The sequence below is a fragment of the Delphinapterus leucas genome, chromosome 4, assembly GCF_059928025.1.
Source record: "Delphinapterus leucas isolate spDelLeu-1000000601 "Yukka" chromosome 4, BTC_Dleu_Yukka2, whole genome shotgun sequence".
In the NCBI taxonomy this organism is placed as follows: Eukaryota; Metazoa; Chordata; class Mammalia; order Artiodactyla; family Monodontidae; genus Delphinapterus; species Delphinapterus leucas.
Window position 1 is genome coordinate 1,366,775 of NC_143132.1, and position 14,101 is coordinate 1,380,875.

Consider the following 14,101-nt stretch of genomic DNA (forward strand, 5'->3'; position numbering starts at 1 on the left):
GATAACAATAAAACACATGATACTCCGGCAAGTCCCAGGGCCCGCTGCCCCTGCAGACGCCCGGTGGGTTCATCGCTGCGCCCTTGCACCCACAGCCCGTCCAGAGCGGGGTCGCCATCACCCATGTGTCTGGCGCGGGAAGCAATGGCGATGCCTCTCGTCATGGGCGTGACAGTTCTCAGAGGCTGCACCAACACGTTCTCAACTTCTGGCGCCCTCACAACCTGGCAGGCGCGTTTCAGGTGCCATCTGCACAGCCTGCGCCCCTTTCTCGGGCCTGGGGACAGCAGGGCAGCAGAGGGGGCCAGGGTGGAGGCGTCCAGCGTGCACAACTCCCCCGCAGGCCGACGCCCGGGCCCAGAACAACGCACACGGCGAGTGAGGGGCTCTGGGGATCCAGTACCTTGATCTCGATGACCGTGAGCTCATACGGTGTGATTTTAACTAACAGCTGGGTTCGACCTCTCCCCAAATTCCCGCACCTTCGCTGCTGGGCCAGTGCCCTGACTCGCCAGGTTCCCTTGGCTGGTCCCTCTGCCTTTACTAAAGAAATTATTAATAATATGACTAAATGTTAATTAATATTAACAATTAAATGACGGCAATTTACGAAGTAGCTGCTTCCCCGCGCCCCCCGGCTGCAGCCCGCCTGCCCCCTTCCCTCCTCCTCTCTCCACCACGACACCCACCCCGACACCCCTCCCATCCCAGGAATGGATCTGTAGTCATTGCTGCAGGAGAACAAGAGCTCCACGTCACGTCAGCCCCGTCACGGAACCCGGGGTCTTGCCCGCCCCCTCGATGGAGCCACAGGAAGACCCCACGAGGAAAAGCCCTTCTACAGACTGAACTCGTAAAGAGGAGGCTGCCCCCAACCTTTTCTCTGAAGCTTAATCTGCTCTTTTTGATGACACATATTTTCATTTAAATGTTGCTTTTATTGTGGGGAAAGAAATGAAAACGGAATCAAAATGGATGCAAAGGGCAGTAAATTACTTGTCTATAACAGTGCTGCTTTTTATTTGTATGGGACTTTTGACTTTTCAAAAGGTTGTCCTGTTTGCTTTTCATGTTGATATAGAAATGTTGGACAAAGAGATAAAATTTTTAAAAAGGAAACTAAAATTAAAATGACTCCCAATCCCATCATTCACACACGGTGACCAGACTCGGCCTCTTCCAGATTGTTCCGTGTGTGCTTGTACCCTTCTTACATAAAGCATCCGAATTTCTCTACAACCGCGAACTTCAATACTGCCTTGCAGCCAGGTTTCCACTTTACTGTGAACGGCCCTCCAAAACGCCAGCCCTGAACACTGCCGCTCTACCCTGTAACCAGGCAACTGCCTCACTGTGGCCGACACCCAGACAGTCTGGCCAGCGACGAGCTGGTGTGGGCTCCCCCTCTGCTGTCCCGTGCACGGCGCTCCACACGCCTCACGCCACGTGGGCTCACGTCATCCTCCCTCTCTATAGCCGGGCAGGAGCAGGGCCAGCTATGCAAGTTCCACTCCTCCGCCTAACGTGTGGGAGTGGCCGGCGTGTGCCAGGAACCCACATGGGGGGGAGTGGCCAGCGTGTGCCAGGAACCCACGTGGGGGGGGAGTGGGGGGGAGTGGCCGGCATGTGCCAGGAACCCACGTGGGGGGGGGTGGCCGGCGTGTGCCAGGAACCCACGTGCGGGGGGCGGGAATCAGAGGGCCCAAGCCCCAGGGAAGATGCTCAGAGCTACGCACAGGTGACAGGAGTGGAGCGTCGGCCCAGTGCCCTCGGCTGGCGCCCACCCACACCTTCCCAAACCCTACTCCGGACCAAGGAGGGAAATAACCAGGGAGGAGAGAGAATCTCAGCGAGGCTGCGGTAGTGAAACATGGTTTTATTGAGAACGTCTCAAGTCCTCTGTCTGAGTGACAGGGTCTCATGCTCGGTGCCGGCTGGTCTCGGTGCAGGAGGAAGCTCATGCAGGGGGTCACGTGTGGCCCGCACATCAGTGGACACACAGGGGGCACCGAGGAGTGCGCCTTGGTGACAGCGCTCTCGGTGGGATTACATTCATATGAAGTGTCCGAATTCTAGAATAAAATTAACAGCATATAACCCAAAGTTGGAGAAGCAAACAGCTTTTGGGGCTTATTCCACGAACATTCCACAGACCACCTTTAACTGTTCACGACTGGGTCCGTGATGCAACAGCGGCCCAAGCCGTGGCCAAGATGAGAGTCCTCGGGGCTGGGGGTGTGCACCTCCAAACACTGAACGAGGAAGCGCAGACGCGCTGCCGGAAACAGGAGCTCAGAGTCCAGATCGTCAGAGCCTCTCCCTCCCAGCCATGTGGACACAGAACCCCAGTGGCCCGGGCCGGCCTCTGGCCAGGGAGAGACAGTCACAGGACACGCCGAGGAAAAAGACAGGCGAAGCTGGACTCATACGACCACACTCTGCTCTTTCCATTCATATAGTTTTGATAAAAAGAAAACCTTCTGAGAGATTCACTAATTTCATAGAATTTAGAGATGGGATTTTACTTCTTGTGCTGGATCAAATTTATAGTTGGGGCAGACCTTACATTTTGGTGTAAAATATTTTGGAAATGGAAAAAAACCCATCTGTCTTTTTTACTTGTTCCTGGAGAAAAGGGGCAAGGCGTGCTCCCCGCTCCCAGCACCCACAAATTCCATTCTGGGACCTGGCTACCCCAGGAGACTGGGAGGCTCGGCCACGTGAAATTACAAGGAAAGCAGGGATTCTATAGTCTGGAAAGCAACAAAATTATTCAAAAAAAAATAAATTCCAGAGAAGTTAATACCTTGTGAAATGTGGGCTTGTACATTTTAAAATAAAATAACGGTTTCTGATTATAATAAAAATCTCCAAATAGAAAAAGATGACGAAAAGCCCCATTAAGACTCAGAGTCAAACTGCAGGGAGGAGGTGAGGCCTCCCGACCCCGAGCAGGGGTGAGGGCGGAGGAACCAGCGATCACGGCCCCCACCTCGGCCACCCTCTCCACAAGCCCTGGCTCGGGTCACAAAATGAGACTTCTCTATGGCGGACCTTCTCGCCAGCAGGACAGCTGCCCAGTGGCCCCAGGCACCGCAGCAGGGCCAGTGTCTTTGCAGAATACAAACTACAGGCTTAGCCGCCGAGACAGAACAGAAACCCTCCCAAACCCCACGGGTCAAAATGTCCTCAAAGTTTAAGATTTTTCTCAAAAGATCAAGGGCTTGGTTGTGTCAGATTTCCAAAGTCTCTAAAACCCAGATTAAGGACCCTGGATACAAAACGACACCTCAAGGAAATGCCTACGTGGTGGTGCACGGCGGGCCGCGCTCCCTGATTTGTCTTTTGGGGGGTGTGCATTTCCTCCTTTTTCCTGCTTACAGAGGACTGTGCCAGTTGCCCTGTCCCAGGAGCTGTGCAGGCCTCCTGCCCCAGCCCGACTCCCCGCAGCCCCGCCTGGCCCTGCCGCCCAGCGGTCCCCGACCCCCTCGCCCGCGATCCTTGGCTACCTTCCTCCCCAGGCCTGGGTGCTCTCGGGGCAGGAGCCCCGCATCAGGTCCGTCCTGGACGGTCGCACAAACGTGAACCGGGAGAGGCAGCAGGGCACAGCCACACGGCACGGACCCACACAGTAAGGCATTCATTTACCTGGGCTGGGGCATGGTGGGGGGGATCGTGCTCAGGTCCACAGTCGGCTGACAGAGGGGGAGCCGGGCGTCCTGGCCTGCTTGTGTGCACGTGCAGTATCATTCCTCTGGACTTTGTAACCAAAATCCACATATTTTTTAAAAACTAAGTCCATCTCCCAATCCCCATTAGAAAAAATACCATTTATAGAGAGAAGAATAAAAATGCAGGGACTCACAGATGTCTTTTCTGAGTGTGCAGGAGACTGCTGTGGTCGGGGGGCGCCACCAGACACCTTTCTTTTCTCGGGTGAAACCACAGCAGGCCCCGCCGGGCCACGCAGGCCCGAGCCCTGTGCCGACAGGGTCGGGACAAGAAAACGCCCTGCAGAGATGGCGGCATGGGCAACCCTCGTCCTCTGACCCGGCCAGGCCCCGGCAGTGTGGCCCCCTCCCCCCTGCCCTGCACGCGCCCACGGGGCGCAGCACCTCAAGTCTCCATGCGGACGCGGAGACACCTAGAGACGTGACCTTCTGGGACCACGTCTCCCACTCTGAGCGCCCGGGCTCTGGGCCAAAGTGCCAGTGGCCGTCCTGTTCCTGCTCTGAGTTTTCTGAGCCCATAAAGGACACGGGACACCCAGGCACACAGCTTGACGCCTGGACTTGGCTGGAGGGCCCTCTCTGCCTATGGCACCCCCAAGACCCCCCAGAACCAGGAACTGCTGCTGACTCAGCGAAGGGCACCAAGCTCCTCTCCGACCCTCCATGGAAGCGGGAGGAGCGTGCTGTGACCTTTGCGTCAGGGCGGGGCGGCCTCCCGGGGTCCCCACCTGCCCGCCTGCCCTGACCCCCGGCTCGCTCGGCCCGCCTGGGACTGGCCTGTGTGCTGTGGGGTGCCGAGCAGTGTCCCGGGCACCCCCGACTCCAGACCACCCCCCCTTCCCTGCCGTGACACCAACATCCCAACCTGGTCGAGACCCCACCAGCAACACGCTGTCTCGCCAGCTCTCAGCCTGAACACTTGTACTTCAAACATGTCCTTGATAAAGCTGGAAAGAATAATTAGAAAATACGCCTTAAGTGGCATTTTCCAAGAATGAATACCTACTTACTTAGCTCTATTTCCATCCTGTGAAGAGCCTGAGACAGTCATTCACATCCAGGAGGTTCAGAGGAAGGACCAGAGGGAATTCTAGGTTATTTACTGTGCAGTAGCCCCTGTGGATCCCTTCTAGTCCCTAAAAGTTAAATACTGCTTAAAAAACCCAAATGAATGGCCAGGCCTACTGACCATGTTTGACCTCTGATTATTTAGAAGTCAACCGAGAGACGATTTTCCATGATATGGTCCTACGAGGAGCACAGAAACTTCTAGAGGACGCTGGAGGCTGCAGGGACCTGGCTGTGACCCCATGCGCCACACCACAGGTCGCTGCGCTGTGGACGTGGGCTCCGCGCGGGGAGTCCTCTCCCAGGGAGGCGCCTACGGGGAACAGGGACCTACATGTGGACAGGGGTACAGTTTCTTTAGGTTACTGCCTCCTATCTATTTCCTCACTCCCTCCGTATATAAATGCTTCTTTGCAATCAAAGTAATGTGGCATAAGAGTGACCTGACATAGTTATTTCTTATTTTATAAACCATAGTCCTAGTTCTGAATAAATTAATTATTCAAGAATTTCACACAAAGTAATTCCTATTTTTCCTAAACTTCAGGAAGCCCTACTCAGTAGAACTCAACTTCTACATGTAAACTGAGGTTGAAAGCAGTCACTGGGTGATTCAAAAGGGGGGACACTGCTGTAGAGAGATGCCAGGTGGTGACACGGGACCCTGACGCCAGACCCCGCGCCCCGCGCGCCTGCCCCGGGGACGGTGCCGCGCGCCCAGCTCCCACACATCCCACGCCTGCCCCGGCTCAGCTGCGAGGTTTGGGGCCGCGCTGCACACCCGTCAGGGCATGAGTGAGAACTGGTCCTGTTCCGTGGGCTTCTCCACCCAGGCGCCCAGCCCGGCCTTGATGAAGGCTCTGAACAGACAGGCCTTGGCGGCCTGGTACTCCTTGGCCACCAGCTTGGACTCGTGGTACACGTTGGGTTTAGTGATCTTGGAGCGCAGTAAGTTGGAGGGAACCTGTAAAAAGATTTAAAAAAAAAACAAGTGCAACTGTTTAAGCAGTAACGGTAGAAAATGAAACAGTATGATGTTCAAAAAAACGGCATTTCAAACGGTGCTGCTTCTGGGGGGAACCAAGGGACAGTGCCATCCCCGGGGACCGTGTCACACAGAGCCACGCTGGACACCCCCTGAGGGTCTCCATCCTCAGCCCCAAGTGGCGGCTTCCAGGTTAAACAGACAGGGGCTGCTGGCCAGCAGCAGACTCCAAGGTCGGGTTTCACACATGCAGGTCTTTAACAAACAACACCTCTGCCGTTTGGTCACAGGGAGAACTCGAGCCCCCCCCCGCCCACCTCCTCCAACCCATTTTTTGTGCAGGTCTTAGAATCAGCAGGGCAGCCACCCAAGGCCCCCTGCGCGGGTGAGCGTCCCGCCACGGGGACGCAGCAACCTCTGCCCATCACAAATAAAAGCTGCTGACCCGACTTACAGGTAAATGGAAACTGGTAACATACTGACTCACTAGAGGAGAGTTTATTGGGGAAGAAGGGCCATGCGGCTGCAAAACCCCCAACCCCCAACCAAAGCCCGCTAAACACACAGGCTGGAACCCAGGGCGCCCCAGAGCTGCGGGCCCCGAAGAGGACTCTGCGGGAGTGCCGAGTCCCAGGTTCCGGCGGGCTGGGGTGGGAGTTTGGGGGGAGCGGGGCTGAGCCTGCTTTGAATCTGAGGAGCCAGGGCCAGACTGTCAGCCAAGAGCACCCAGAAGAGACCAGGTGTGGGGCGGCCGCCCGGGCAGGCTGGTGGGGAAGGGCGCCTCAGTACCTTGCCGTGCACACGCATCCAGCGACAGTACAACGCGTGCTTACACAGGCGAGAGGCGCGGCCCAGCTCGTCCTTCCCTGTGGTGGCGTTGATGACCTCGACGGCCGAGTCGCCCACCGTCCAGTTGACACTGAAGTTGGGGGCCTTCCCCGGCTGCCGCGCCTCCGCGTTACTGATGCCTAGAACAAGACGGGGGCGGGTGACGCGGGGCCCGGCGTGCGTGCTGCGGGGACGCGGCCCGACAGCGGCTGGCCAGGCGCGCCTGCCCTCCCAGCAGCCCGCCCCAGTCCCTGCCGCCCAGAAACACACCTGTCTGTGCGGGGAGGCGGGTGGGCCCGCAGAAACCCCTAACCCCGAGACTTCACGCACTCCCGAGTTCACTCGGGGCCAAATCTCTAGACGCCTGGGTGGAGAGGGGCCCCACTTCCGGGAGTGATTCAGGGTCCCACACGACTGTGCTCCTGTTGTTAGCGCGCCTGGCGCTCAGACGCTGCCCGCCGGGGCCAGGCGCGTTCAGCCCCCGCCTCACATGCAAGACACGAGCGATCCAGGAAACCCGACTCTCGAGGAGCGTGTACGAGCGAGACGGTGCTTCCTCAGCAGGGTTCAACCCTCCTGTCTTGACCAACCGAGGCTCATGTCCTGGGGCTGAAAGTGGGACACACTCAGGTCGCCGCTGAATGCACACGTCCCCGCCCGCCCTGCGTGTAGAGCCCGGTCATTCAACCCCCAGACGGCAGACACAAGGCCACGGTGCCTACGACAGCAGCTGGCCCGCACCTGGACCCTCTAGGGGGCTTCAGCCCGGCCCTCGCTCTTGGTGGCCATCTACTCCTCCCTCGCACAGAACGTTAAAGCCAGGACAGCTGGTCCAGGCAGCCCCCAGTTGGCACCCAGGCCTCGCTCAGAAGCCTCACTTCTTCAGGGCAAAACGGCAGCTCGTCTGAAAGCGGTGTGAAGAGACAATAAAGAAAATTCACGTTTACAGCCACCAACCTCAGGGAGATTCATTTAAAGGGACGATGCACGCTTAACAGGATGTCCATGCTCCCCTCCCCCCAGGGCGGGCGGGGGAGGGAGTGGGCACCCGCTCTGTCCGGCCTCCCCTTTACCCCTTCACTGGCTGGTCGCAGGAGGAGTGGGTGGTTGGTTCTGAACTAACATCCGGACGTGATGGAGAAGCTTCTTGTTAGCAGCACTGGCCGGGGCTTCTTAAAGGGTTCTGGCATTCAACACAGACCCCACCCCCACGGACACGGCGGGGAGCTGCTGCCCCACGGGGGGACCTGCGGAGCGTCGCCCAGGGCTTCTTCCAGGGGCAGGTGGAGGTGGGGGGCCCCCATGCGGGGGACAAGCCTCGGGCACAGAGTGGAGCTCGCTCGGGCCGGGTGGACCACACCCTGGATGACCTGCTCTAACACAGCTCCTGAGGGGAATCGCAGGGTGACTGCGGGTCACTAAACGGACACTTAAAAAATGATGATTTAGGGCTTCCCTGGTGGCGCAGTGGTTGAGAGTCGGCCTGCTGATGCAGGGGACACGGGTTCGTGCCCCGGTCCAGGAGGATCCCACATGCCGCGGAGCGGCTGGGCCCGTGGGCCATGGCCACTGAGCCTGTGCGTCCGGAGCCTGTGCTCTGCAACGGGAGAGGCCACCACAATGAGAGGCCCGCGTACCACAAAAAAAAAATATATGATGATTTGTCCACAGGAGGAGTGCAGATTAAGAGGTGCATTCTTCCCTGGTGTTGCGGTGGTTAAGAATCCACCTGCCAAGGCAGGGGACACGGGTTCGAGCCCTGGTCCAGGAAGATCCCACGTGCCATGGAGCAACTAAGCCCGTGCACCACAACTACTGAGCCTGCGCGTTGCATTTACTGAAGCCCACACACTCTAGAGCCCACGCTCGCAACAAGAAGCCACTGCGACAAGAAGCCCGTGCACCACAACGAAGAGGACACCCCGCTCACCGCAACTAGAGAAAGACAGCACGCAGCGACGAAGACCCAACGCAGCCAAAAATAATAAATAAACTAAATATATTAAAAAATAAAAAGGTGCCCTGCCTTCTATTCATTCAACCACAGAACTGCCTAGCCCCTACTAATCTTTTGTTCGGACGCCTAAGTGCTCCTGGCCACAGTGGCCTCCTCTGAGGTCTTCTTCCGAGCCCCACGGAGGCGGTCCAGCTGGCAAAGCCAGCTACCGACTGGCTTCACACCATCCCCCGAAAGACAGAGAAGAGTCTGAAGGTGGACAGGGTCGGCGTCCCCCCAGTGAGGCCGGGTGGAAAGCACACCCCGTGGACAGAGAAGGGAGCGCAGGTCCCCCTGCCAGTGCCGACCTCTGGCTGACCTCTGCTCCGGACTAGGCCCGGCTATCCGCCTGCCTTCTCAGATGCACACGAGGCCCGCCCACGGGGAGGCCCGCCCACGGGGAGGCCCGCCCACGGGAATCCTCCTCAGAGCAAAGCCAGCACCTGGTGCAGCCCCCCTACCCGTGCCCCAGGCCTGCCCCTTCCCCAGCAGCCAGCCTCGGGGCTCAGCGCAGGGACTTTAGAAACTACCCCCTAGGGAGACAGACCCAGTTCTGAGAAAAGCTTCAGGGTTCCTTCCAGGTTTCTGCCTTTTCCATTAAACTGCTGAATCATTTTTTCATTCCAAGACGTGAGCGCTGAGTTATTTCGCCTTCCATGAATGTTTTAACCGAAGTATAACAAAGTGTGCGGCTTTTCACAGAGTGAGCAACCCGTAGTCAGCAACTGCTCAGTAAACTGAGCGTCTGGCCGCAGAGGGCCCCCGCGCCCTCTCCTTGTCACTGCCCCTCCCCCGTGGCAGCCACTGCCCCCCGCGCCCCCCACAGCGCTGACCGGCGCTGCCTGCCTCGATATGCATTAAATGAGTATTTCCCAGACCCTCAAATTAATATTTGATTTCTATACTTACTAAATACTCTCCACAAATTAGTAAGGTTTATTCTTTCTATCCTCTTCTGTTTTCGGAGTCACTTCCTCTTAGGTGTTCTATTTTCTCACATAGATCACCTCCTTTGTGTTTACTTTCCTCAAAAGTTTGACAGCGGCTGTTCATTCGTGTGTTGTGAGTAAACAGCTTGGCTGCCGAGCAGAGGCAGTCGGCATGGCCTCTTGTGCCTCTTTCTGGGATGGGCCTCCAATTCCAGGGAGAGCCTGGAGGAAAAGCCAGGACCCAAGTCCCTTCGGGACCGAGAGCCCAGAGCCCAGCCTGGCCCTTGCCTGGGGGCCTCACCACGGGCCCCTGTTAGGAGTTAAATGCAGCCCTGGTTTCAGCATCTCCTCGTTTCACTCTGCCGCCAGGATGCGCCTGCTGAGCTCTGGGGTTTCCCCCAGTAGCTCTGTCAGGTGTCCGGGTCGTGGGCGGCTGTCACTAGCCCACCTGCCTGGCGTGCAGTCGGTTCCTGCAGGTCACCGAGCTGCCGCTGAGCTTATTCAAGGCCACAGCCTTTCAAGTACGGAGTCAGGGAGGGGTGTGGGGGGAAAGGGGGGGAATCTGTTTAGGTACAACTGGTGGGGGAATCTTTCATGAATAAATGGATAATGCTTATATTATATTATTTTCCTTTGCAATTCCATTACTTTTCTACAACAAGGTCAAAATCAAGGGTTACTGTTGAATGATACTTAAACCTTAGAATTACAACATTTTGCATTAAAACTAGAAATGGTCAATTAACTAATTGTTCAAATTTTTAAAATTTATTTTAAGCTGAGTAAACTCCCATCTTTAGCAAGAATGGAGAAAATAAGGCCAAGAGAAAATAGCTAGCCCAAGGTTCCAACACTAACCATACACTTTTCCTGGAGCAGAGAGCCCCAAATGGGCCCAAGAGCTTATCTCTATGAGCCTCTGGGGCCAACACTGCTGTAGTACGGACACCAAGAAGAGCTTATCTTTCCGGGGCTGCAAAGCAAGAACCAGGATAGTAAGTTAATCACAGACCATGGTGCAGAAAACAATAAAAGAAGAACAACTTCGTCTGGTAATGAGAGCCCCTCTGTTGCTGTAAATTAAGTGTGCTGAATCAGAACTTTTCGAGCAGAAGTACAGAGAAACTGTGAATTGGCCTAATAACTGATACAAGTAAACACTTAGAAAACTCAGCTGGCACTGGTATTTTTCTTACTTCCCTTGTAAAGATACTTCCTACATTCCTCACACAGTAACATGTAATCAAATGCATTACATACAGAACGAAGAGTAACAGACATCCAGGGTGACTATGGGTTCCCGTTACAGAAACTGCCACTCACTTGCTAGCTGGTCAGGAAAATGTGTAGTTACAGTCTGGACTGAAAGTGGCCTTTGCTCTGCACATACACAAAGACCTGAGTCGAGCTGAAGTGGAAGGAAACCGAGTATACAGCACTCGACAGTGATGGTGACACGGGCCGTGTAGCCGGGGCCGTGAGCCCCGAGCCTGCAGCCCCTGGAGCAGAGCACCTTCGAGACTTCCATTCTGATTTTCGTTCAAAAAGGCCCCCTGAGCTGACGGAGCGGGGGTGGAACCAGCGGGCAGCACGAGCCTGTGAGGGCGAGGTGGCCACACACCTATCCTGCTGTCCTCCCCAGTCCCAGACGGGGTCACGGCTCCGCGCAGAGGACCTCGGGCCGAATCAGACTCCCTTTTTACACAAGCCCAGGGTGGGGTGGCTAAAACACCCACTCCGGGAAGAGCCCAGGCGCTCTGGTCCAGAAGGTGATGTGCGTGCTGCTGGCGAGCCGGCCGGAAGGCGGGCCGATCGCACGGACAGGGGGTCAAGCCGGCCTCGCCCCGAGAACCGCACAGGGCTGGTGCACGAAAGGGAAAGTCCCTTCCCCACCAACGTGCCTGGGGGGGGCCAGACGGGGACTCCACCTGCTGGTGCAGACACAGGGAAAGGGGGACACCTGGGCGGGGTGGGGGCGGCAGACGCCCGGAGGGACACGCGGCGCTTGCGTCCTGCGGGCGGCACTTTGGGCCAGGTTCATGTTCTGAGCAGCGTGTGGCCTTCCGGGGGCCCTGCTGCAGCAGCACCTGGAAGGGGGTGGGCAGCGGTGACGGGGAACACACTGCATGGGGTGGGGAGGATCCAAGGGCAGGTGTGAGGGGTCGGGCTCCGTGACAGGAAGGAGCACGTGCCTGCCCCGAGATACAATTTGAAGACGGTGCTCAGTGAAGCTTAGCAATTATTTTTGAAAAATCCTCAAAAGTGTCATCAATGAAATAGGTAAAGACACCCACACAGAGAGAATTTTAAAAAGCAACAGGCCGATCACATCCCATAGGCGCTCAAGTGTTTAGAACACACTTTGAGGTCACGCGTATCCACAACAGGCAGTGGCCATCCACTCCACCTGGGACACCTCGTCCTTCCCAGGAAGCGTTCCTAGACAGTTCAGTTACCAGAAGGTTTCTCTCTTTGGCCACCAACTGAAAACCTAATTGGAGACGTGGCGCCTTCTCCCAGAACGGGGATCAGAGCCAGGAGAAGGCGACTGTGAGCGAACAGCTGTGACAATGCCCGGTGGGTCCCAGGGCACCGGCCTCCACACGGTCTCAACAGCTCCCCCCATCAAAGGCTGGTCCCTCAGAGCGTGAGGCCCCTGGCACGGCCGTGAGCGAGCAAATCGGGGGGGTCTCTAGCAGGGCAGACCAAAGGACACAGTGAAGCAGGAGGCTCGGGACGAGACCTGTGAGCTCTGCCCCAGGAGAGGATGGAGACAAAGGCAAAGGATAAAACGGAAGAAAATCTCTCTGACCTGAAGACTCCATTACCCAGATCAAAGTGTTCACAGTCGTCAGCAGGAAAAAGGAAAACCGGCCACACACCTAGGCTTTATCTGTTGAAACCTGTGAATTTTAGGGGAAAGCGATAAATTTAATGCTCCAAGGGTAAAACAAAAGGGGGTCCCAGGAAGGAAAGAAAATCAAGGTGGCTCAGTGACACAGGAGACAGGAGGACGGCTGGGGTTCTCAGGGCAGGGCCAGGCTCGAGAGGTCTGCAGTCCTCAGACAAGCGGGTGAAGGCGCGTCCCGACGCAGAGCACCGCCCGCGCAGGCATTTTCCCAAAAATCAAACAGGAAGCAATCAACAAACAACTCTACTCTGTCCACTAAATTAAGGACATATTTCAGCAAAACGAAAAATAAACCTGAGTGTGGAATTAAAGAGAGGGGAGCCCATGGGTACAGGGAACAGTGATTAGAGGAGGACATGTGGCACTTCTCTTTCTGTCCAAACAACTGTTGATGATAGGTCTGGGAGGCTTATTAAGAAGGGTTTTTTGAAAGTTTCTAAAATTCAAGATGACATCAGAATCTAGAAGGATGAGGGTGAGAAGAACGTGGACTGAAAACAACCCTGAGGTTGTAGTTCTTCTCCAGCTGTGACCTTTACAAATAGTGATTAATTTTTCATGCTAACTTTTAATCAAATATATTTAAACCACTTTTAAAAATTTAAGGGTGGGCTTCCCTGGTGGCGCAGTGGTTAAGAATCCACCTGCCAATGCAGGGGACACGGGTTCTAGCCCTGGTCCGGGAAGATCCCACATGCTGCAGAGCAACTAAGTCCGTGCACCACAACTACTGAGCCCACGCACCTAGAGCCAATGCTCTGCAACAGGAGAAGCCACCGCAATGAGAAGCACCGCAGCAAAGAGTAGCCCCCCGCTCGCCGCAACTAGAGCAAGCCCGCATGCAGCAACAAAGACCCAATGCAGCCAAAAATAAAAAAATAAAATTAAAAAAAACAAAAATCTAAGGGTTATCACTGGGGAAAACAAAATAAGATTTAAAACTTCCAAACCACAAGCACAAAAAAAGAGAAAAAGACAATTTCATCAACTCAGCAAAAGTAAGGGGAAGAAAATAATAGTGAGAAAGTATAATGGCCAGAAAGTATATGAGACAAAAGGAAGAATGAAGAATTCACACCCTGGGTCCAAACCTGGTCCCTCCTGCTTCCTCGGGGGGTCGTTCTGTCCTAGAAGGATGCGTACATAGCATGGAGACCCCTATTCTAGACACCGGGGCAAGGAGAAAAACACCTACACCTATTCCTGCCTGGAAAACACATACACACTCATTCATATTTATATTCTCTCTCTCATTTAAGGCTTCACTGTCTTGACACAAAAGCAGCTCTTTTCACCAATTCTCAACAGTCACGTGCTTTCCCCTGGCAGGCGGTACAGCCTTCTGTCCTGGTCTGGCAGCACCACGCCCAGCAACCCGACTGCCATACCATCTCCCCAGAGACCCTCGGAACTCAGACCCGATCCGTCAGGATTCGCTCCCCGACGCTGCCTTGTTGTTTACTGTTTTTTTTTAAAAACATGTATTTGGTTTATTTAAGAAAGATGTTGGCTCTTATTTTTAACTCTAAAAAATTTTTATAGATTACTTTTATTTATTTATTAAATTGAAGCATAGTTTATCTACAATATTATGTTAGTTTCAGGTGTACAGCATAGTGATTTGGTATTTTTGCAGATTATACTCCATTATAG

At 55.2% G+C, this 14,101-nt stretch overlaps 1 protein-coding gene across 3 annotated transcripts in view; it reads right to left on the reverse strand.

Annotated features, from left to right (window-relative positions):
* Positions 1-722: 722 nt before the first annotated feature.
* Positions 723-14,101, reverse strand: part of ADARB1 (adenosine deaminase RNA specific B1) — a 117,892-nt gene continuing 104,513 nt past the window's right edge. The window contains exons 10-12 of one of the 3 annotated variants that reach the window (XR_016392928.1): positions 6,574-6,752; positions 3,649-5,763; positions 723-2,072 (exon numbers count right to left, since the gene is read on the reverse strand). Coding sequence is in view for 2 of the 3 variants with exons in the window: in XM_022596512.3 (XP_022452220.1) it covers positions 5,584-5,763; positions 6,574-6,752 (359 nt within the window). In the remaining variant the exon portion in view is untranslated. Of the gene's footprint in view, positions 5,764-6,573; positions 6,753-14,101 lie in introns of all 3 variants that reach the window. The other 2 variants (XM_022596512.3, XM_022596506.3) reach the window with 2 other exon arrangements.